This window comes from Hyla sarda, chromosome 13 (genome assembly GCF_029499605.1).
Source record: "Hyla sarda isolate aHylSar1 chromosome 13, aHylSar1.hap1, whole genome shotgun sequence".
In the NCBI taxonomy this organism is placed as follows: domain Eukaryota; kingdom Metazoa; phylum Chordata; class Amphibia; order Anura; family Hylidae; genus Hyla; species Hyla sarda.
In genome coordinates this window covers 42,780,640-42,806,285 of record NC_079201.1, presented here as the reverse complement: position 1 = coordinate 42,806,285, position 25,646 = coordinate 42,780,640, and the positions used below count along the sequence as shown (strand labels likewise).

Below are 25,646 nucleotides of genomic sequence, written 5' to 3'. Positions count from 1 at the left end.
ATCTAAGTTTAGGATATGGGCCCAGCTGCCACTGTCCGTCTCTGGACGTATTAATCTTATCAAACTTATTATTCTCCCCAAATGCTTGTATACCCTAGAACATGCTTCTGTTCCTGTCCCTAAATCCTTTTTTGATTCTGTACATTCCCTTCTGTCTCCGTTTATTTGGGGACCTAGCAGACCTAAGATTAGTCTCACCACTCTCCAGCGTCCCAAGCTGGAGGCGGGTATGTCCCTTCCTGATTTTTATTTGTATTACCTGGCGGGGCAGTTGAGATATATTAGACATTGGGTTCTGGGAGACTCCATGCCCGACTCTGAACAATGCCTGGATAGGTTCGTCCCCTCAGTGTCTCCCCGGATGCTCTTAGAAAGCCCTACTCTAGGGGGTCGTGCTTACCTACCTTCACATAAGCTGGCTGTAAAAGTATGGCGGGCCGCTAAGTTAGTATATGGATATGCTGATATCCCGTCTGATACCCCTCTATGGCACAACCCCTTTCTCATCCATGTGGGTGAGACTCTAGACTCGGTTTTTTGGATGAATGCTGGTGTGCTCACTCTGGGCGATGTGTATAAGGATAATGTTTTGTGTTCCTTCGAGCAATTGCAATCAGAATATGATTTACCCCGACACTGCTTCTTTAAATACCTACAGCTCCGTCATGCATTGTCAACACAGTTCCCTGCTGGACGTGCACCCATATCGACATTCCCGCTTATTGGTGTTTTAAAATCGCAGGGTCCTAGGGGACTGGTGTCCATCCTATATACGCACCTCATTCAGGCCAAGAACTCCCGTTCCCGGTTGCCGGCTGTCCGACACTGGGAATCTCATATTCCCAATTTGACTAAAGATGATTGGGAGGAGATGCTTTCCTCACATATGGTGGTGTCTCCTTCTGCTAATAATAAACTGATTCAATTGAATATTATACATTATAGTTACATCACCCCCGTTCGTTTGCATAGAATGGGTCGTTCTGACTCGGACGCCTGCCATCGATGTGGTGCGGCTAAAGCTGATTTCTGGCATCTTATCTGGGCTTGCCCTGATATAAGATCCTTCTGGCAGGATGTCCTTGGTCTTCTTGCCACAATTATCCAACCTTCCCCGGGGTGTGACCCTCTGATTTGTTTATTTGGAGTTCTGGATGAGGAAGTGTGGCCACATTACGTGCGCACTTTACTGCGAGAATCCTTATTTTTTGCTAGGAAGGCGATTTCCCTCAAATGGATGGACCCTGGCCCGCCTTCCCTGTCTCAGTGGAAAGCTTTGGTTAATGCTATGATACCCTTCTCCCATCTTGTTTATAAGAATAGAAAATGCCCTGGTAAATTTCTTTCTGTGTGGGGTCCCTGGTGCTCCTCACCATTGACCCAATGTTCATACTCTGCAACCCCTGTGGGGACTTAAGGTCATGACTGCCCTTCCCTTTCTAGATGTGGTTGTATGTACCCCTTTGATTTATGTGTGTTAAGATGTTGTGCTGGATGTGTGTGCTCCCTCCCCTATGTGGACGCATGGGTCTGCTTTAACATTAACATTAGAAACGCTATGCTTGGCACTCGTGACTAGATGTGGCGATATCTGCTGAATTCTACACTACGGCCTCTATTCAATATTATTTTGCCGATTTTATGTTACATACCATCCCCCTTTTCTTTTCTTTTCCTTTTTTTTCGTTCACCTTGTTCACCCTCTTTTTGTGTTAAGGTTTCTCAACTGGTTGTTCTTGGTTCCCATCAGATTGTGCCCTCACTGCACTGATTACTGCCGGATCTTTCTATGATATTATGTCGTTTACATCCTGCTTACTTGTATATGTTCTCAGTGCCTTTTTTTTTTAATTGTGTACTCCGCTTTATCCATTTTGCTCTGTGAGGCGATTTGTCTGATGTTTGTTTAATCTTCAATAAAACGTATTTAAAATGGTTACCCAATTTTTTACATTTTCACATGGGGTAATTACAAATTTTGGAGGGCTTTTTCTCCTGACTATGGAAATACATCCACATATGGGGTAACGTTTTGGGCGGGCGCACAACAAGGCTCAGAAGTCATAGAGGTCTTTTTGCATTTGAGGCCTATGGCATATCAGTAGCTGATGGTTACATACATTCAGAGGAAAATACAAGAATGAAACACCCACATGAGACACCATTACAGAAAGTAACCACCCTGAGGAATGGGTATAGGGCTATAGAGGACATTTTGAACGCACAGGTGTTTCCTAAATTTAATTTTCAGGAATGGATGAAGGGTAGCTTTTGAAAATTGCAATTTTTCAACCTATGTTCTGCTTCATCTTTCTGGGAACAACTAACATGTGACTGAATTGTCGCCTGGAAATACAACAGAGCTCATGAGAGCTCTTCGCATTTCTTACGGACCTAACAGTTACATACATTTAGAGGAAAATACAAGAAAGGAACACCCACATGTGAGCCTATTACAAACAGTTCACCCCATAGGGAAGGTGTATAGGGGTGAATTGGACATTTAGAACAGACGGGTGTACCCTAAATTTAATTTTACAGGAATGAATAAAGTGTACTATGGGGGGTAAAATTGCTATTTTAATATATGATATGCCAATTCCCAGAATGATGACCCAGAGTATAGCCGAAAGTAAAAATTATGCCTGCCCCAAACCCCCCAAACCCTATGTTCTGAATCATCATTCTGGGAATGTGATGTGTGTGGCCATCCCTATTCTGTTACCTCAAATGCACACCCCGCTTAGGTGGGGGGAGACCACTGCGCATTTGAGGCAACTGCAAACCCCAAATGCTGTTGACTCTGTGTCCCATTACCCTTTTTTTTGGGGGAAAAAAAAATATATATATATATCAGGGGTATTGGGAAAGAGGTTTTGGGATTTTTTTGGGGGGAGGTGTTTTGGTTTTAAAATTTGGAAGACAATGTACTCTGGACTGGTACATTGGAGTCGAATTCAGGGGAATGAAAATCTGGTGAAAGGATAAAAAATGTAGTACTCCACGGAAGTGTGAAGCAATCCTTAATGCAGAGGCCTGGACTCTGCATTTTTTCTGGGATTGTCCCTTCTTTCCAGTGTGGGGGACCTCACCTGGAAAGTGTTGGCCGGGGATGATCTAGAGGCCCACAGTTCCACAGTCAGAGGGGCTCTGACTCGCTCCTTGGTGGTCACCAAAGATGAGGGTCTTTAGAACTTGCAGGTAAACTGCAGGTATATCCCTGTGTTGCCAGCGTACTGGGACAGTACAAAAGAGTTACACATGGCAACCTGTACCATGTAGACTGCAACTTTTTTGTACCATACCCGTGTTTTCCGCATGGCGTTATATGGCTTGAGAACTTGATCAGAAAGATTAACTCCCCACATATACCGATTGTAGTCCAGAATACAATCGGGCTTGAGGACCGGTCCCACGGTACCTTGCACAGGACAGGGGTGCTGCCGTTCCCATGAATTGGGGTGAGCATAAGGACATCACCCTTGTCTTTATACCTGACCAGCAACAGATTTTCATGGGTAAGGGCACGGGACTCACCCCGGGGGATAGGAATTTGGAGGGGATAGGAAGGCCTCTTTGATTCTTCCGGACTGTCCCACAAGCGAGCGGGGATCTGGTGGCGAGGGATGTGAAGAGAGGGATACTAGTGTAAAAGTTATTCATGTAAAGGTGGTAACCTTTATCTAGCAATGGGTGCCAAAGGCCCTAAACGATTTTCCCCCTAACACCCAGAGTGGGGGGACATTCTGGGGGTTCAATACGGGAATCGTGGTGATCAGACCGGGATGACTGCTGATATCTATCAGCAGGCATCCCGTGGCAATGCCTAGGGGGGTCCTGAGACCCCCCCATGTCAGCGATCGCTGCAAATCGCCGGTCAATTCAGACTGGCGATTTGCTGCGATCCGGGCCAATCTGGTCACTGTTGACCTGATCGCCCGGAAACTAAGAATGATCGGAGCTATCAGAGACAGCTCAGACCATCCTAAAGGATAGGAGCGAGGTGGCAGTGTTACCCCCTCCTATCCCCTGCCCATAGGTCGGTCAGGCTGACGACCAATGGCAGTTAGGGGCGGGGGTGTTTAGAGTTCTCTGCCCACCGAATGAAGTTGGAGCAGAGCGGGGGAGGTTAGGGGACACGGGCGGGGAGGTGGGGAGCATAGCCCGACTTACCGGACCGACTGAGGCGGCATCATGGAGGAGCGACGGCAGCAGAGGCATGCGGCCGGAAAATGCGTCATGGAGAAGGCTGCAGAGAAGATCGCGGTAAGTGATCTTCACTGTGGCCTTCTAAAAGCTGCAAAACTACAACTCCCAGCATGCCCACACAGCCAAAGGCTGTCTGGGTATGCTGGAATTGTAGTTTTGCAATATCTGGAGGGTCACACTTTGGAGACCACTGTGTAGTGGTCTCTAAACTGTGGTCCTCCAGATGTTGCAAAACTACAACTTTCAGCATGCACTGACTGTCTGGCCATGCTGGGAGATGTAGTTTTGTAACATCTGAAGTGGCACAGTTTGGAGACCACTATATGGTGGTCTCCAAACTGTAGCCCTCCAGATGTTGCAAAAGTACAATTCCCAGCATGGCCAGACAGTGAGGGATGCTGGGCATGTAGTTCTGCAATATCTGGCCCTTCAGATGTTGCAGAACTAATACTCCCAGCATGCCTGGACAGTCTGGGTATGCTTGCAGTTGTAGTTTTGCAACATCTGGAGGGCTACAGTTTGGAGACCACTACTTAGCGGTCTCCAAACTGTTCTTCTTACCGTTGTTGCATAACTATAACTCCTAGCATGCCCAGACTGTCCAGGCATGCTGGGAGTTGTAGTTCTGCAACATCTGAAGGGCCATATATTGCAGAACTACATGCCCAGCATCCCTGACTGTCTGGGCATGCTGGGAATTGTAGTTTTGCAACAGCTGTAGGCACACAGGTTGGGAAATACTGAGATAGAGTCTGTTTACTAACTCAGTGATTCCAACCGGTGTGCTTCCGGCTGTTGCAAAACTACAACTCCCAGAATGCACTGACAGACCATACATGCTGGGAGTTGTAGTTTTGCAACAGCTGCAGGCACACGGGTCAGAATCACTGAGCTAGAGTCTGTTTCCTAACTTGTGGTTCCCCACCAGTGTGCCTACAGCTATTGTAAAACTACAACTCCCAGCATGTATGGTCTGTCAGTGCATTCTGGAAGTTGTAGTTTTGCCACAGCTGAAGGTTTGGGGCGCCCCCCCCTCCCATGTGAATGTACAGGGTACATTCACACGGGCGGGTTTGCAGTGGTTTTCCTTCTACAAGTTTGAGCTGCCGCAGCTCAAACTCCCAGCGGAAAACTTACTGTGAACCCCCGCCTGTGTGAATGTACCCTAACAACACTACACTACATTACACTAACAAATAATAAAAAGTAAAACACTACATATACACCCCCTTACACCTCCCCCCCAATAAAAACGAAAAACGTCTCATAGGGCAGTTTTGCCTAAACAGAGCCTCCAGCTGTTGCAAAACCACAACTCCCAGTATTGCCGGACAACCATAGACTGTCCTGGCAGGCTGGGAGTCTTGCAGCAGCTGGAGGCACCCTGTCTGGGAAACCCTGCTATAGGGTTTTGGTGGAGACAAGCCCCATCCTTGTAAACGGGTCCCCCCTATTGCAAATTTCTTATTTAGGCCTCAAATGCATATGGCCCTCTCACTTCAGAGCCCTGTCGTATTTCAAGGCAACAGTTTAGGGCCACATATCCGTACTCAGGAGAAATTGCGTTACAAATTTTGGCAGGATTTTTCTCCTTTTACCCCTTATGAAAAGGTAAAGTTAGGGGCTACACCAGCATGCTAGTGTAAAATTTTTTTACTTTTTATACTAGAATTCTGGAGTTGCCCCATACTTTTCATTTTCACAAGAGGTAAAAGGAGAAAAAGACCCCAAAATTTCTAACGCAATTTCTCCGTACGGAAATACCCCATATGTGTACGTAAAATGCTCTGCGGACAAACTACATGGCTCAGGAGTGAGAGAGCGCCATGTACATTTGAGGCCTACATTGGTGATTTGCACAGGGGTGGCTGATCGTTACAGCGGTTCTGACATGAACGCAAAAAAAAACAAAAAACAACCACATGTGACTCCATTTTGGAAACTACACCCCTCACGGAACGTAAAAAGGGTTATAGTGGGCCTGAACACCCCACAGGTCTTTGACAAATTTTCATAAAAGTTGAAACATGAAATTTTTTTAAAAAAAAATTTCCCCCTGAAATGCTGGTGTTACTCCAATTTTTTCATTTTCACAAGCGGTAATAGGAAAAATGTCCCCCAAAATTTGTAACTTCATTTCTTCTGAGTATATAAATACCGCATATGTGGATGTAAAGTGCTCTGCGGGTGAACTACAATGCTCAGAAGAGAAGGGGTGCCATTGGGCTTTTTGAGAGAGAATTAGGCTGGAATTGAAGGCTATGTGTGTTTATAAAGCCCCCATGGTGCCAGAACAGTGGACCCCATTTTGGAAATTACACCCCTCACGGACTGTAACAAGGGGTGCAGTGAGCATTTACACCCCACAGGTGTCTGACAGATTTTTTGAATAGTCGTCTGTAAAAATGAAAAATGTAATTTTTCATTTGCACAGCCCACTGTTCCAAAGATCTGTCAAATGCCAGTGGGGTATAAATGCTCACTGCACCCCTTATTAAAGTCTGTGAGGGGTGTAGTTTCCAAAATAGTATGCCATGTGTTTTTTTTTTTTACTGTTCTGGCATCATGGGGGCTTCCTAAAGGCGACATGCCCCCAAAAAACCATATCAGCAAGATTCGCTCTCCAAAAGCCCAATGTTGCTCCTTCCCTTCTGAGCCCTCTAGTGCACCCACAGAGCACTTTACATCCACATATGAGGTATTTCCTTACTCGAGAGAAATGGGGTTACAAATTTTGTGGGCCATTTTCTCCTATTACTCCTTGTGAAAATGAAAAGTTTGGGGTAACACCAGCATTTTAGTGTTAATAATAAAAAAAATTTATTTTCACGTCCCATTTTAAGGAAAGTTCGTCAATCACCTGTGGGGTGCTAAGGCTCACTGTACCCCTTGTTACGTGTCTTGAGGGGTTTAGTTTCCAAAATAGTATGCCATGTTTTTTGTTTTTTTTGCTGCTCTGGCACCATAGGTGCTTCCTAAATGTGACATGCCCCCCCAAAACCATTTCAGCAAAATTTGCTTTCCAAAAGCCAAATGTGACTCCTTCTCTTCTGAGCATTGTAGTTCGCCCGCAGAGCATTTTACGTCCTAACATGGGGTATTTCCATACTCAGAAGAGATGGGGTTACAAATTTTGGGGGGCATTTTCTCCCATTACCCTTTGTACAAAATGGTAAATTTGGGAAAAAAAACAGCACTTTAGTGAAACAAAATTTACACATCCAACTTTAACGAAAAGTCGTCAAACACATGTGGGGTGTTAAGGTTCACTGGACCCCTTGTTACGTGCCTTGAGGGGTTTAGTTTCCAAAATAGTATGCCATGTGTTTTTTTTTTTTTTTTTTTTGCTGTTCTGGCAGCATAGGGGCTTCCTAAATGTGACATGCCCCCCAAAAACCATTTCAGAAAAACTCACACTCCAAAATACCATTGTCGCTCCTTCCCTTCTGAGCCCTCTATTGTGCTCGCCGAGCACTTCACATACACATATGAGGTATTTCCTTACTCAAGTGAAATTGGGTTACAAATTTTGGGGGGCCTTTTCTCCTATTACCCCTTGTAAAAATTCAAAAACTGTGTCTACAAGAACATGCGAGTGTAAAAAATGAAGATTTTGAATTTTCTCCTTCACATTGCTGCTATTCCTGTGAAACACCTAAAGGGTTAACATACTTTCTGAATGTCATTTTGAATACTTTGAGGGGTGCAATTTTTATAATGGGGTCATTTACGGAGTATTTCTAATATAAAGGCCCTTCTAATCCACTTCAAAAATGAACTGGTCCCTGAAAAATTCAGATTTTGAAAATTTTGAGAAAAATTTGAAAATTGCTGCTATACTTTGAAGCCCTCTGATGTCTTCCAAAAGTCAAAACATGTCAACTTTATGATGCAAACATAAAGTAGACATATTGTATATGTGAATCAATATATAATTTATTTGGAGTGTCTATTTTCCTTCAAAGTTACAAAAATGCAAAATTTACAATTTTTTCATCATATTTTGGAATTTTTCACCAAGAAATGATGCAAATCTCGACAAAAATTTACCACTAACATAAAGTAGAATATGTCAGGAAAAAACAATCTAAGAATCAGAATGAAAAGTAAAAGCATCCCAGAGTTATTAATGCTTAAAGTGACAGTGGTCAGAATTGCAAAACATTTTCCCGTCCTTAGGGTTATAATGGGCTCCGTCACCAAGGGGTTAAAGCTGATGAGAGACTCATCAATAGCGACCTCCCTTCCAGGGACATAGGCCTCCCAAAATTTGGCCCCGAAGTGATTGATGACTGGCCTGATTTTATACAGCTGGTCATACGCGGGATCAGTCCGGGGGGGGGGGGGGGGGGGGGGGTCATGCCGCATTATCAGCATAATGCAAACATTTCTGACGTCCCCACTCCAATATTGCCAGACACTGGGTTTCTTGACCAGGCCCATATGCAGCGCAAGGTCCCAAAATGTCCTTATTTCGGCTGCATCGACTGGGAACCAGCCATTGGGCCTAGCCAAGAGTGAGCCGGGGTGTGTGGCGATGAACTGTTGGGTGCAGTTTTTCTGCTCCGTACAGATAAGTCTGCTCAACCATCAGATTGACTAAGTTGTTACTGAAAAAAACCCTGAAATAGTCCATTTCAGTGAACCCGACAATGTCAATCTTGATTCCTGAGTCACCAACAAACTCAGGAATCACGGGCTTGTGGTCAGCTGGCTCAGTCCAGACAAGTTCTTCGGCACGGGGCACCAGTGAACATGGCTGGGGGGCCAGGGGGACTCATACTAGCATGGGGCTCAGGGTCAGAAGCAGAGAAGGTTTGTGGACCTGCTTGGTGGCGACTCCGCCGCCTTGGTGGCTCATCTTCAGAACTAGACAATGAGGAGGACGAGGAAATAAGGAAGGCGGGGTCTTCCTCATCCTCTGAGGCAAGTATGGCATATGCCTCCTCTGCTGAAAATGCCCTGCGGGCCATTTCCCTACTCTAATGGGGGGGTGAAGTGTATATAGGTGGGGGGAGGGGGAACTTTGTGTATGTGCTGCGTGTGGTGTGGTGTGGTGCGATAATACCTCCCTAACCTAACTACCTAAACCCGCCCTGACAGAAAAAATATAAACTAAAAAAGGGAGATAAAAAAAACTTCCAGCGCCAAAAAAGCCCTGCGCCAAAAAAAGGGTGTACCTAATCAGTGGTGTGCGGACTGATTAGCGCTTGGTGGCAGCAGGGAGTGCAGAAGTCAGTGGGAGGTCCAACCAGTCAGCCCAGAACAGTGGCTGGTGGAACGTTCACAGACCCCCACACAAAATACCCGAAAAATAATAAAACGCTTAACCCCGAAAAAATGCACCCGCCTGAACCCCAAAAAAACGCTGATCAGAGATAAATCACCGAAAGCAGTGGGGCAGGCTGCACACAGAGGTACGGTCCTTCCACACAGCACAGGCCTGCTACTGGTGGCACGGACCGTCTATAAGTGCAAAAAATAAAAATGCCGCTATAACCCGAAAAATTGCCTGCACCAGAAAAAAAAAAAAAACGCTGATCAGTAGTATGGGACTGATCAGCGGCGGGTGGGCTTTAACTAACGGTGGCGGACCGCTGTTTTATAGCTTAGAGGGTCCAGCCACACGTTAAGAAAAAAAAAATTCTACTCCCCCCAAAAAATAAAAAATAAAATGCTGGTGGCAGACCGCAGTGACACAGTAGGGCCGGGATCACGCAGTTAAAAGGTGCTACGGACCCGCAGACACCTACGGAAAGTACGCTGCAAAAAAAAATTATTTTTTGGTTTACCCCTACCTAATCTAAAGCTTACCCTTACTGCTTTCTGTTCCAAGGGGCCACAGAAAGGGGGCACTTTTTTTTTTTTTTTTTTTTTACTTTTTCGCTATGATGCACGGGGCTCCATCCTGCACACCAGATCTCACAGTAATGGTGGGCAGAACGGAGAAGCGTGCTCCTGATCCAACCTCCCATACTGCAGTGATTGGTGCGGTCACTACGGCCGGCCAATCAATGCTGTACTGGGGGATGGCAATAGTGCTGCCCCCCCAGTACTGTACGGATGATGATTGGTGGTGTCTGTTATACCACCAATCATCATCCTTATCCGGGTCCTGGGGTCACTTGTGTCCCACGTGACCTGGAAGCGCCGCAGACCGCCGGTGAGTATTTACCGGCGATCGCTTGTATGAGGGGATCTCAGGATCCTCTCTGGCGATGAGACGGGATGCCTGCTGAATGATTTCAGCAGGCATCCCGATCCGGTCCCCGACCGGCTAGCGGCGGGAACCAGAGTTCCCACGGGAGTATCCATACGCCCTACGTCCTTAATGACTCAGGATGCAGGGCGTATGCATACGCCCTGAGTCCTGAAGAGGTTAAAGGTCTTACCAAAATCATGTATGGAAATAGGGGGATATTTATAGTTGCATTTAGAGCTTTTTTGCTTACTGCGGATGCACATTTTTTTGCGACTTATGAGGGTACATAAAGTAGCAAACAGCCTTACTTAAGCCATTTCAGTCACGCCCCCTCCCATTGACCTGAATGGAGGGGGTGTGATGTCACTAGGGGGTGTGGCCGTGACATCACGTCCCCTTCTCGGAGGCAGCGCCTGGCACAGAATGCCTGGGGCTGCACCAAGATCGTGGGGGTCCCCGGCGGCGGGACCCCTGCGGTCATACATCTTATCCCCTATCCTTTGGATAGGACATAAGATGTATCAAGCCAGAATACCCCTTTAACCCCTTATTCTATTCTAAAATAGAAAAAAAAAACAGTCCCGGCAGATCAGCGGAGCTAAATGGGACCACCGCGCTTAAACTGCTGTGTCCCGATCAGATGAGAGGACGGCGGGAGAGCCCTTACCTGCCTCCTTGCTGTCGGAACGGTGGCTCCGTGCTCAAGGAAGCCTCAGCAGCCTGGAGGAACCGAACACCGATAACACTGATCAATGCTATACTATTGCATAGCATTGAACAGTGTATGCAATCAATAGCCCCTAGGGGGACTAAAAAATTGCGTAGAAAAATGAACTACTTCCCCAATAAAAGTTTGAATTACCCTTCTTTTCCCATAAAAAAATACGTAAACAAAAATAAAAACACACATGTGATATCGCCACATGTGTAAATGTCCGAACTATAAAAATATAATGTTAATTAAACCACACAGTCAATGGCGTATACATAAAAAAATACCAAAGTCCAAAATTGCATATTTTTGGTCACTTTGTATACCCTAAAAATTTTTTATAAAGAGCAATCAAAAAGTCCCATAAAAACAAAGATGGTACTGATAAAAACAAAAGATCACGGCGCAAACAATGAGCCTCCCCAAATCCAGGTATATGGAAAAATAAACAAAATTATAGGGGTCAGAAGAGGACAATTTTAAACATACTGATTTTCCTGCAAAAAGTTATACATTTTTTCATATATATATATATATATATATATATATATATATATATATATATATATATATATATATACACTAGCTGAATACCCGGCGTTGCCCGTTTTTTCCTTCCTCATCCTTGTTGGGGAGGAAAATCAACAAAGGAGGACATTTTTTACTTCATATCCCGTCCTCATATATTGTTGTCATATCCCAACCTCCTATCCTGTCCTCATATCCCAACCTCCTATCCCGACCTCCTATCCGGTGCTCCTATCCCGACCTCCTATCCCGTGCTCCTTTCTCGTCCTCATATCCCGACCTCCTATCCCGTGCTCCTTTCTCGTCCTCCTATCTCGACCTCCTATCCCATCCATCCCGTCCTCCTATCTCGACCTCCCATTGCGTCCTCATATCCTGACCTGTAATATGTGTACCAGGTATTGAAATATGGATATTATGTGAGAACATACATTTCCCATTGATTTGCATGGGATGTTAAACCAAAACCCCGACCCTCACACATGGGGGTAGTTAAGGGTTAAATTAACTATCCTATATTTTAAGTGGACATATAAGTAACATGTGACCAAGTATTAACAAAATATCTCCAGCTGTTTGGAAGTTATGCAGTAACATATATTTGTCATAGACTTGTATGGGACTTTAAACATAAACCCTGCCCCTAGCAAATGGGGGTGAATAAGGGTTAAATCACCTATCCTATGTTTGTTGTTGACATATAAGTAACATGTGTGCCAAGTTTCATGTTATCTTTAGCTGTTTGGAAGTTTTTGTGGAACATACATACATATACACACACACACACACACACACACACGTTGAGTTTTATATATATAGATATTTTTTTATAAATTGGGTATCATTTTAAGCATCTGGACCTACAGAATAAAGATAAGGTGTCATTTTTACCGAAAAGTGCACTGCGTAGAAACGGAAGTCACCAAAACTTACAAAATGGTGTTTGTTTTTTCAATCTTGTCCAACAAATAATCTTATGGTTTTGCCGTATATTTTGGCGGTAATATGATTGAGGTCATTACAAAGTAAAATTACAAAAGTGCAAAAAACATGCCCTCATATACATCCGTAGGTGAAAAACTGAAAGAGTTATGATTTTTAGAACATGAGGAGGAAAAAATGAAAGTGCAAAAATTAGATACCCTTAGAAAGGGTGTATCAAACTAAAGATACATTTTTATTTATTTATACAGCAGAAAAAAAATTACAAAATTGTAAAGTTTGGAAAAATATATATTTACGCTTACCTCTTACCGTCCTCCACTAACTTAGATTGACTGATTACTGCTACTTGCTCTAGAACCGAAGCTGAATGCAAAAATAAGGAGTTAGTACAACAAACATGCCATTATCAATGCTATGAATAATTTGACAAGAAGAATCAGAGTTACAGAAGAAATATCCTTGTCCCCAAAATATGTTAAACTGGAACAAAAATATTATTTATATAATGTTATTTAATTTGAATTGCATAGTCTGAGGGAACCATAATCTGCCTAGATTTTGCATGCACATCAAGGAAAATCTGTTCTGGTCACCACAAACTCTTTCGATGAAGAGCAACATTCTCAATGAAAAACGTGTTACATAATGAGGCATAAATTAAAGGAGAATCAACTTTGATCAGAAAGAAAATCATGCAGTAAGGGCTCACCTGTAGATTTCACATGTCCTGGAGTCAGCAGAGGCCTTACTGTAGTTGACCAAAGATGTGCTGGTCTTTCATTATGACTCTGACATGCTCTCTCTCGCAGGAGCCTCTTATATTCATTCCAGTTGCTACACTTTTTCATTTTAGGGTCAGTATTGATGCTGATTTTGTACTTCCGTTCCCACTCCAACAGCTCGAGTTCTCTTCTGGAGTACTTCTCTGGATGCAAGTTTAGCTTTCCTAACCAAGGAGATATGTCTGCCTGACGCCCAATCACATTAGTAGGCAGAAAGGAAGGCTCTGGATCTGGCAGCTGAAGGCACAGCTGATCACATGCACAGTTTGGAAAGCAGATTTTTGAGAAATCCCATCTGAATTTTCTTTGTGATTTCACAGTGGCATCAAAATATTTAGCTTTCTCTTCTCTATTTGCCGACTTATTGTTATTTTTTTTGGCTTCATCACTTTTTATATTTTCTAATACAATTGGAACAAATGTGACTGGTTCTGGGGCGAAGGAAACCACTGCTTCTTGGCAATTGTTTATCTTAGGTTTTGAAGAAATATTTCCTGGCATCTCCGAAACATTTTGACTTTTTAAACTGCTAAAAAAACAAACAAACAAAAAATGTTTAGTGTAGGCTATAACTAACTATTAGTACAAAAAGGATTAGTGTAGCTCACAGTACACAAAGCTTCAGTTTAAAGGGGTAGCCAGGTGGAATTTTGTTTTTTTTTAATCAACTGGTGACAGAAAGTTATACATATATGTAAATGACTTCTATTTAAAAAATCTTAACCCTTCCAGTACTTATCAGCTGCTGTATACTTTTTATAATTTATTTTCTGTCTGACCATAATGCTCTCTGCTGACACCTCTGTCCAGAGCAGGAACACATCCCCATAGCAAACCTATCCTGCTCTGGACAGTTCCTGACATGGACAGAGGTGGCAGCAGAGAGTGCTGTGGTCAGTCAGAAAATACATTAAAAAAAAAAAAACGTTCCAGTGGAGAACATAGCAGCTGATAAGTACTAGAAGAATTAAGATTTTTTGACATAAGTAATCTACAAATCTGTTTAGCTTTCTGGCACCAGGTGATTTAAAAAAAATTGTTTGCCACCGGAGAACCCTTTTAACCGAAAACGGACATATATACCAAATGTCACAACAAGTAAAGTCTAGGTAAACACAAAAAAGGCCTGCGCTGAAAAGCTTCCAAGGGTCCCAAGCCTGGTCCCTGACATAATAGGATAGATGTATAAGACAAATTTTGATAACAAGAAAATTTAAGAAGGATAGATGTCTAAGACAAATATTGATATGAAGAACATACAATAAGGTTCATTGGTCATACTAAAACGTACACAGAAATAAACTGATGAGAGATCGCTGCAGGGCCCTTGCAGCTACTTCCCACTAATACTTTGTACAGTAATAATTAAAATGAAAATAAAAGATGACAAGAGAAAAGAGAACAGAAGAGATGAGAAGAGACGTTTGAGGGGGGATATGATAAACGTATATACCGTATATACTCGAGTATAAGCCGACCCGAGTATAAGCCGAGACCCCTAATTTCAACCCAAAATCCCAGGAAAAGTTATTGACTCAAGTATAAGCCTAGGGTGGGAAATACATCATCCCCCCCTGTCATCATCCAGACCCGTCATTAACATCCTCATCATCATCACCGCCTGTCATCATCCAGACCCTCATCATCATCACATGTCATCATCCCCTTGTCATCATCCCACACATCCCCCCTTCATCATACCCTTGTCATCATCCCCACCCCCCTTCATCATCCCCTTGTAATCATCCCCACCCCCCTTCATCATCCCCTTGTAATCATCCCACACCCCCCCTTCATCATCCTCTTGTCATCATCTCACACCCCCCCCCCCTTCATCATCCTCTTATCATCCGTCCTCAGTGGTCTTCAACCTGCGGACCTCCAGAGGTTTCAAAACTACAACTCCCAGCAAGCCCGGGCAGCCTTCGGCTGTCCGGGCTTGCTGGGAGTTGTAGTTTTGAAACCTCCGGAGGTCCGCAGGTTGAAGACCACTACGGCCTTCAACATCATCCAGCCCCCTCTCACCCCCTTTAGTTCTGAGTACTCACCTGAGCTCGGCGCTGGTCCGGTCCTGCAGGACTGTCCGGTGAGGAGGTGGTCCCGTGGGATAGTGGTTCCGGGCTGCTATATCTTCACCGGGAGGACTCTTCTCCGCGCTTCCGGCCCGGAATAGAGGCATTGCCTTGACAATGACGCAGAAGTACGTTGGCAATGAACGTACCTCTGCGTCGTTGTCAAGGCAACGTGACTATTCTGGGGCCGGGCCCGAAGCGCTTAGAAGAGGCCTCCCCGGAACCACTATCCCACCGAACCACCTCCTCACCGGACAGTCCTGCAGGACCGGACCAGCGCCGAGCGGAGGTGAGTACTCAGAACTAAAGGGGGGTGAGAGGGGGCTGGATGATGTTGAAGGCCGCAGTGGTCTTCAACCTGCGGACTTCCGGAGGTTTCAAAACTACAACTCCCAGCAAGCCCGGACAGCCGATGGCTGCCCGGGCTTGCTGGGAGTTGTAGTTTTGAAACCTCTGGAGGTCCGCAGGTTGAAGACCACTGCGGGTGGGGGAGTTCACTCGAGTATAAGCCGAGGGGGGGTGTTTTCAGCACGAAAAATCGTGCTGAAAAACTCGGCTTATACTCGAGTATATACGGTAAGTATATTAACGGCCCATACAAAAAATATGGAGAAAAACTGTTCCAGGTTAAACCCCCCCAAAGGACGAGGGGGCACTCCCTCCGTCTGGAGAAGAAAAAGTTTAGTCTCAAGGGGCGACACGCCTTCTTTACCATGAGAACTGTGAATTTATGGAACGGTCTACCTCAGGAACTGGTCACAGAAGGAACAATTAACAGCTTTAAAACAGGATTAGATACATTCCTGGAACAAAATAACATTAATGCTTATGAAGAAATATAAAATCCCATCCCTTCCCCAATATCGCGCCACACCCCTACCCCTTAATTCCCTGGTTGAACTTGATGGACATATGTCTTTTTTCGCCCGTACTAACTATGTAACTATGTAATAAAAAGCACATATTAAAATAATCTGAGGGGGGCGTGTCTCACCATGTAAGCTGTAGGACGCAGGGTACCTGAGCTCAGTCCCCAGGGCCGACAAAAGCGGGCTGTTCACAAGTTCTAATGGGCGCACGACGATCTGGAAAGAAGCGGCGTGTTCAGGAAACGGCCCAGCATCCAGAGGTCCCGATTTCCAATTTTTTCAGCCCCCTGCTTGGGCTCCCGGAGGCCGAAGAGAGAATGCCAGGGCACTCCAAGATGGCGAGGGAGCCACCGGCTGCATTAGGCTCCGCCTCCTCTCCACCAGCCACAAGGCAGCGGGTCGCTAGCGCTGAAGCGGCACTTTCCGGCAGCCCTCTCCCGGCGCTGCTGCATCTCCCCTGCCGGGGACACCGGAGCGCTCCTTCGCCGGCCCATACAGTGCGGGTGCTGACCGCTGGGCCTTGGCTCAGGCAACCTGCCACAAGTTACTACTGTGGGGTCTACACACCGGATCCCCCAGGACCCTCTGATGCCGCCTGTGTCGCGGGAACCTGAAGGGAACTCCATTCAGGAGGTCCAGCTACCGGGAGAAGCAGGGGTAGGATCCCATCAGCCACTACTCCTCCCGCTGCCACAGAGCCCAGTGACCCTATCCTCCCCTACTGAGACCTCCATTCCACACCACTCTCTCTCCCAGAGCATCCCCTCTATCTTTAGGGAGCAGATGAGCTCCCCATCCCCTGACCCCTCCGATGATGATGCAGACAGGAGTTCAGAGACTGTCACCATGGGGACTCCCAGACTCACCAACTGTGGGAGGTGGGTGCCCAGAGTGCTAGGGGGTCCTGCAAACACTCTCCCCCCCCCCCTCCTTCCCAGCCTGCAGGCTGCCACTTGGGTAGCGGAAGGCAGCCCACCGCTCCTCTGCAGCCCTGACCTCCTCACACCCAGGAGCTGACCTGTGCTGCCCGTGGTGATCCTATCCAGTCTGCGGACAGGGACCCCTTGTCCTCCACCCTCCCACCTCCTGACCAGGCGGTCGCACTGCTGAAAGGCCACCCTGAGCTGCAGGCGCTTTTGGTGCTTTTACCTACAAAATCTGACATGTCCGCTATGGCCTCGGATCTCAAATACGCCTGGCGCCAAGACCTTCAGCCAGTTAAGCAGGACATAGCCGAGCTGCAGGACAGGGTGCAGGCCCTAGAGGACTTTCAAGAAACTGTTCTCGACTCCATGCGGGACATGAAAAATGCTTTGAATGCTCAGACCTCCACCCAGTACACCCTTGCTGATCACCTTGACGATGTTGAGAATAGGAGTCGTATAAACAATGTCCGTATCCGCGGCCTTCCAGAGGCGACCCGTTCTCAGGACTTACACCCCACGGTTGTGGGGATTTTTAATATGCTTCTGGGACGACCTCCTGACACTTGTATCGAAATCGACAGAGTACACCGGGCTCTCCGGCCCCAGCACCGATCCAGCTAGACCAAGGGACGTGATCTGTCGCATTCACCGCTATGCTCTTAAGGAGCAAATTATGCAGAGGGTGAGGCAAAGGGGTGATATTGACTGACGGAGCCACTTTGCAATTGTAGCCGGACCTCTCCAGACACACTCTTCGCCAGCGGGCCCTGCCGAGGCCCCTTCTACGTCTTCTTCAAGATCGCCACATCCCATATAGATGGGGGTTCCCCTTTGCCCTGCATGCTACTGTGGGGGAGGTGACTGCCTCTCTTCATAACCCTGGAGACTTGCCTCTGTTCCTGACTACCCTTGATCTTCCTCCTGTGACTCTCTCGGATTGGACTGCCTACCTGAGGGACCCCTATGCCGCACCGCCTGTGCCTAGAGCCTCGCAGAGAGGCACGACAAGACGTCCCATATCTGGAGATCCGCTGCCCCAGCGACCGAGACGACAGCACTCCGGGCTGGAGACCTGAGTGCTCTGGCTGTACTTCCAGCAGCCACATTGCATGTGGGAGAGACACATTGAGAGTTCTCTGTGACTACGTGATCTGTGCCTTTTGCTACACTCTCTGTGCTTCCTGCCCTCTTTGGGGAAGTCCAGTGCCCCATAGTCTCCTGATGTGCTAGGCCATTTTCTCACCCCTCCATCATTTATGTTTGACGGTCCCTTAGTGGCTCCGTATTCTAGTTTCTTATAGGCCGTGGGCGACTTCGCTCACACCCTTTTCCAGTCTGACATATTTTGTTAATTACATTACCCTTTCCCCCACTTAGGGTTGGAGTATGTCACAGTGCGCCTTTTCGACAGAAGTTCCGCTCTGTTGCTAGAGTACCCTTGCAAGTTTCTTGCTTTTTTTTTCTTTGTTTATTGTTTTTGTAGTTAACTCTTTGTGTTTTGCATTCCTTGTAGGTCCCGTGCCGCCTGAGTCCTCCTCCGACTACCTGTTGCAAGCCTTTGCCCTGTGATCCACCAACCGGATGGTCGAGCTTAAAGTAACCTCCCTGAATGTTCAGGGTTTTAACTTGCCAGAGAAGAGGTCCCAGGTCCGGGACCACCTACACAAAGAACAGGCTAAAATTCTGTGTCTCCAGGAGACTCATTTTAAAACTGATCATGTCCCGGAGCAGATTAGCCGCTACTATCCATGCCATGGTAACAAATGGCTACTAACGTTATGACACTTCACCATAGCTGCCTACACATCACCTCATTACACCCTGATTCTTACCGCTTGCCCACTTTCTACCATCTGGTGACCGCCTTCCTAGCCCATGCGACCTGAAGACCTGGAGCCTCCCGGACCCGAGAAGACTGTCACCTACAGCCTACCCCCCCCCCCTTTCCCGCTTCTCCTACCTTCTCCTCCCACCTCCTCTATATTTCTTCTCTTTCTCTCCCACGCCCCCCCACCCTCCTCTTGTTTGTCTCTCCTTGTTACGCCTTACAGTGTTCCTTTTTTTTTGCAGTTCAAACTAGTGATTTGACGTTATTGCCTTATTGTACCTGAAATCACATATTTTTGATTACTGAGTGGAACCCTTGCCTATGTCCTCACAGTACATGAGGACCTGGTTCTTTACTAGCTTTCACGGGAAGTGCTGCTGCAATCCCAGAACCCTGTACTCCATCTGCTTAGATGTATGATACCCTATTACCCAGTTTATTACGTTATCCCGTTAACTTGTTTGCTGTATGGTTTCTTAACTGTGCTGTACTACATTGTTTTGTTTTATACTAATCTTTGCTACGAAATAAAACATTTTGAATCTGAAAAAAAAAATGCTTCAGAGAGTATCACACTTCCATGGAGTACAAAATTTTCCCTTTTCATTTTAATTTCCCATAATTTGACCCCAATGTACCAAGTCCAGAGTACATTCCAAATTTTAACCCCATAAAACCACTAAGTTGCCCCAAAAACTTGTTTATAAAAAAAAAAAAACTAAAAATGGGTCATGGGTCACTGAGTCACTATCATCAGGGACTTTTTTATGTTGCATCAAATGCGCAGCGCTCTCTCTCCAACTGAGCGGGGTGCGCATTTGAGGCAGCAGGTTAGGGACGGCCACACAAATCGCATTCCCAGAATGATGATTCAGAGCATAGGGTTTGGGGTGGGCATATTTTTTAGTTTTGGCTATGCTCTGGGTCATCATTCTGGCAACATAACCTGTTTTATGATTTTACGTCCCACTGTACCCCATTTAGCAATTTACCCCATGTAATGCTCCTTGAGGGGGGGTAAACTGTTCTGGCTCCATAGGCAGCTATGTAAAAGCTCAAGGCCCCTGATTGTGCTCCTGCTCTTCCAAGACCGGTGTGCACCCGCTGAGCTGTTAACGTCCAGATATGAGGTATGTCCTTACTCCAAAGAAATCTATTTACAAATTTACGGGGACATTTTCTTCTATATCCACTTGTGAAAATTAAAAATTTGGGGTGACCCCAGCATTTTAGTGGGAAAAAAAAAATCTAATTTTTCCTTTTCTTTCCCACTTTAATAAACATTTGTCAAACACCTGTGGGGTGTTAAGGCTCACTGTACTGCTTGTTACTTTCCTTGAGGGGTGTACTTTCCAAAATAGTATGCCATGTGTTTTGTTTTTGCTGTTGTAGCATTGTAGTGCGCCCGCTGTGCACTTGACGTCCACACATGGGGTATTACCATACTCAGAAGGAATGGTGTTACAAATTTTGGGGGCTATTTTCTCCTATTACCCCTTGTAAAAATTTAAAATTTTGGGAAAACACATGCAACTTTAATGAAAAGTCGTCAAACACCTGTTGGGTGTGAAGGCTCACTGTACCCCTTGTTACGTTCCTTGAGGGGTTTAGTTTCCAAAATAGTATGCCATGTGTTTTATTTTTTGTTGTCCTGGCACCATAGGGGCTTCCTAAATGGGACATGCCCCCCAAAAACTATTTAAGCAAAATTTGCTTTCCAAAAGTTAAATATGACTCCTCCTCTTCATAGCATTGTAGTGCGCCCGCAGTGCACTTGACATCCACACATGGGGTATTTCCATACACAGAAGAGATTGTCCTGCACATCTGTGTAATTAATATTGTCTGTGTATGTTACGGGTACATTGGAACTAAAAAATTCACACAGTATTCCTGCGAAAATTGTCTTCATCTCCGTGAAGCGCTGCATAACCAGTCGGATCTTGCGTCCGTCCCCTGTCACGGATGTCCGCAACAAATTTCCAGCCTGCATCCAGACCGCCTGCCAGCGGTGCCAACCACCAGCAGCTCCCAGAACCCCCGCCGCACCTGCCTGCATTCCGACCGCCTGCCAGCGGTGCTAACATCCAGCGGCTCCCGGAACCTCGCCGCACATCACCTGCCAGAATCCTGACCGCCCACCATCGGTGCCGACAGCTAGCGGCTCCCGGAAACTCGCCGCTCACCGCTTTTGAGCGCATCCCGGAGTTGTGCCTGTAATTTTGCAAAACTCTAGAAGGTGAGCAGTAGGTCATTCATTCTCTTTAAAATCAAATCATTTATTTACAAAGGCGCCATCTATGAGTTTTCTTTTTAAATATTTCCCCCTCACTTTAATAATAGCTGGCCTACATAGCTGGTCCCTCTTACACATTAGCCATGGGACTAAACACCTTTTTTTATCCATCCCACACATCCCTGTTTGTTGTTCAGCATATGAGCCCAAATCTAGATCTATCTCATTGGATCCAATGTAAGATCATCTATATTAATGATCTGTGTGTACAGGGTGTGGTGTGCCCCTTCGCTGACATTTGCTCAACTCACGCTATACCTAAGAGCGACTTTTATAAATACTTACGCATCAGACATCTGGTTGACTGTTAAATCAAATGTCTGGATATATTCCTTAGATGCTTTTCGCATTTTTCAGATGTCACTTAAGGGCCTAAAGCTGATATATACTCTCTTAGATCCTCCTATAGTCCATTTTAAATCAGCTCCATTAATTAGATGGGAGCGTGGGTGCAGTCGGAGAGGTGGTTGACCAAGTCCCTTGGTTGTGTTTCCCATCTAGAAGCTGCATTAAAATCTTGATTGCAATGGTACTTTACTCCCTCGAGGTTGCATGTAATATACCCCGAGGTTCCGAATGTTTGCTGGAGGGGATGTGGTCAGCCAGGGACATTATACCATGTGCTGTGGCAATGCCCACTACTTTGAACATACTGGTTAGCCATAGAACTCCTATAGGGCTGGGCGGTATGACCAAATATGTGCATCACGGTATTTTTTTAACTTACGGCGGCTCCACGGTATATAACGGTATTTTCAACACCCCCCTAAATCATGTGACCCGTGCGCAGTATTCAGCAACCCCCCCCCCCCCCCCAATTAATGATCAGCCCAGCGGGGCACTACTCACAGATGTCACCTTCAAGCACTGCCCTCCTCCTCTTTGTTGGGGGCCGCCGGGCGCTGGAACTCACTGTACGCCAGTGGTCTCCAACCTGCAGACCTCCAGATGCTGCAAAACTACAACTCCCAGCATGCCCGGACAGTTGGCATGCTGGGAGTTGTAGTTTTGCAACAGCTGGAGGTCCACAGGTTGGAGACCACTGCTGTCCGCTGTATCCCTATGTGCGGGCTGCAAAACACAAAGAAAATAAACTTTAAACTCAACTACGTCGGGGCCACACGCTGGGGACTGGCCGGCTTCTTACATGACAATGGGTTCAGCCTATCACTGGCTGGGGCAGGACATCGCTCCGGCCGGTGATAGGCTGACGGCTGTCCAGCGTTCCAGTCCCCAGTGTGTGGCCCCGACGTAGTTGAGTTTAAAGTTTATTTTCTTTATGTTTTGCAGCCCAGGCATAGGGATACAGCGGACAGCAGTGGTCTCCAACCTGCGGACCTCCAGCTGTTGCAAAACTACAACTCCCAGCATGCCCGGACACCCAGTGGGTGAGTTGTAGTTTTGCAGCATCTGGAGGTCCGCAGGTTGGAGACCACTGGCGTACAGTGAGTTCCAGCGCCCGGTGGCCCCCAACAAAGAGGAGGAGGGCAGTGCTTGAAGGTGACATCTGTGAGTAGTGCCCCGCTGGGCTGATCATTAAAAGTTTGATTGAAATAGCTTTTGATTTCAGTAAATATGCTGCAAACACAACAAATGCCAATTTTTTGCAGTTCTTTACAATATATAAAGTGTTTTGAAACTTACTGTGTGTAATAATTTGGAACAGTGCATTGTAAGCTTCTTATGTTTAAAAAAATAGTTATCATTAGGAGGTTTGTTCAATAAAATTTGAAATGTACTCAATAGTTGATAAAATGAGAATTATGCTGACTGTACATCAATTATTTAAGAAATTAGAAAAATATAATTTGCATAATAATTTGGAACAGGGTGTAGAGAAACTAGGGTGTATATGTCGTTATTAAGTGAACACACTAAGATAACAAATCTCCCTAGAGGATCAGAGGAAATAGCTATCTGGGTAAAAGCCGTATTTTTTATTGTGTTAGTTCGTGACTAGCTGTGGAAATGAGAGTGATACAAATAAGGGAAGGTCCTATGAGACAACCTTGGAGCATCTTGCTGCAGCAGAACATCACAGCATAAGACTCTTGCCTCTTTCCATAAATGGGCCCGTCGCATGGAGCTGTTTAGACAATTAACATTTAAGCTTGCTACCAGCAGTACCATATATATGAATAGAAGAAGCGCAAAAATTAAGATGCATATAAAAGTATACGCCTCCCAGCAAGTGCATCCGTCGCCACCAAAAATCAGCAATGCAGTGATCCTGGAAGTAAAGATGGTCACCAGTTAGCAATAAAAAACAACACAAAAGCACCAAACATGAAAGTAAGCAACAAAAAAGCCAAGTAAGGAAACTAAAGGCAAATCAGTGTAGACCGAAGTCCAAGAGCTTGGGGTTAAAGTCCATTCTACAGCCCTGTACTGCGTAGGACCAGATGTCAGGTGCTGCATGCAAGGTGGAGGTTCCACAATGATGTCCAGCTATCAGCAAACTGTAGACCACTCTTCACGTACTTTAGGCGAAGGCTGCGACATTTGCTATGACATTGAAATGTTCCATTGACCAAGGGTCTTTCGCCCTCTTCAGTGGACCGAATCACACGAAGCTCATTTCTGTAGTGAACCAGGAGGAGCACTGGGAAGCCCCAATAGTATGGCCCTTTAGCTTGTCTAAGCGCGGTAGTAATCAGGGCCAAATCCCTGCACAGTTGTAGGGTTACTGGGGACAAATCTGCAAATAGGAGAACCTTATGATAGGGGGCTGGTAATCCCCCATTCTTTCTAGAGACAGACATGAGAGCTTCCTTTGCTCTGAAAAAGTGCACTCTGTTCCCCAAACATCTGGTGGATATGGTGCCCCGAGATGTCTTAGCCAGATTACAATGCACCAAATCGATTTTGAGATCTTGGTTAGAGCAGTCTGGCAAAGTAGCTTTGATTAAGAATCTAACATAGTCTGATATTCCGATGACAAAATTGTCTCCAGAATGCAGCAGAGCTTGATGTTGTTTTGTTGTCCTCTGTCCTCAAGGTTGGCTATTTTGGATTTAATGGACGTCACCTCATCATCCAGAGCATTATGTGCGTCTATCAGTGAGTTGTGGGACATAGCAAAGTCTCCAAATTTCACCTCCAGATGGTTAACTCTATCCCCCCCAAGCCAAATAAAATGATAAGTGGGGGTGAACAGCAGGTAGACATCGTATTCATGGTAGTAGATAGGGAAAGATGGAGACTGACACAGGGGGTTCCGGTGTCAGTGGAAACCTCTTAAGACGGGCCTGCAGTTCCCTCGCTTGCACCACGAAATCTTCATCCTGGCTATTTATTCGCCTCAATCTAAGGAGCTGTCCGTATGGAACAGCCTTTTTTACATGCTCGGGATGATGGCTCCCGTAGTTCAGGAGGAATTACAGGCCGTGGATTTTCGGTATCCTTGAGTTGTAAATTCTCCGTTACAAGTGCTCACTTTAACATGCAGAAATTCAAGTTCTTAACCTGCTATTTTACACGTGAATTTTAGGTTCATGTCATTTTCATCGTTCAGGGCGGACACGAAGTCCACGAAGGTGGACTCCGTGCCCATCCAAGCGATGAAAATGTTGTCTACAAATCTATGATAGCAGGCTATGGAGCCAAAGTATTTATTCTTATCCGAAAATATACATTTCTTTTCAAGCATGGCTACGTACAGATTAGAGAGGGTGCGAGCAATGGGTGTCCCCATTGCTACACCCCCTACCTGTCCGTACCACTCCTCCCTGAAGCGGAGGGTATTACATGCCAGAATCAGACTTAAGGAATCACAAATGAAATTAATGTATTCAATACTCTTTTCCGAGCACTCCAAGAACTCCCTGATGGTCTCTACTGCTTTACTTTGTGGAATGCTCGTATAGAGACTTTCAATGTCTATGGAGACCAAAATAACAGGCTCGGATACAGAGAGATTTCGGAGTGCTCGGAGAAAATCGTTGGTATCCCTTGCTAATGCAGGGACCTCGGACAAAAGGGGATGGAGTAACCAGTCTATATACTTTGATAACGGTTCCGTTGGAGTCCCCACCCCGGAGACAATAGGTCTCCCGGGTGTCGACTCCAACGTTTTATGGATCTTTGGGAGATAATACCATACTGCTTCTCTGGGACTCTTTAGCATGAGTTTCTCTGCTAGCTTTTTTGAAATAACGCCCTTCTTAAAGTAAGTTCTTAAGTGCATTTGTAGTTTATTCGTTGTGCTGACAAGGTTTTTTTTTTCTCTATTTTTTTATAATGCAAGGGGTTCTGTTATTGCAGATAGGCCTCTTTTA

At 45.7% G+C, this 25,646-nt stretch overlaps 1 protein-coding gene across 3 annotated transcripts in view; it reads right to left on the bottom strand.

The window, feature by feature from the left end:
• TSEN54 (tRNA splicing endonuclease subunit 54) overlaps positions 1 to 25,646 on the bottom strand; it is a 217,061-nt gene that overhangs the window by 78,069 nt on the left and 113,346 nt on the right. For all 3 annotated transcript variants that reach the window (XM_056550326.1, XM_056550325.1, XM_056550327.1), the window contains exons 8-9: positions 13,306 to 13,907; positions 12,899 to 12,959 (exon numbers count right to left, since the gene is read on the bottom strand). In XM_056550326.1, the coding sequence (XP_056406301.1) occupies positions 12,899 to 12,959; positions 13,306 to 13,907 (663 nt within the window). The remainder of the gene's footprint in view (positions 1 to 12,898; positions 12,960 to 13,305; positions 13,908 to 25,646) is intronic.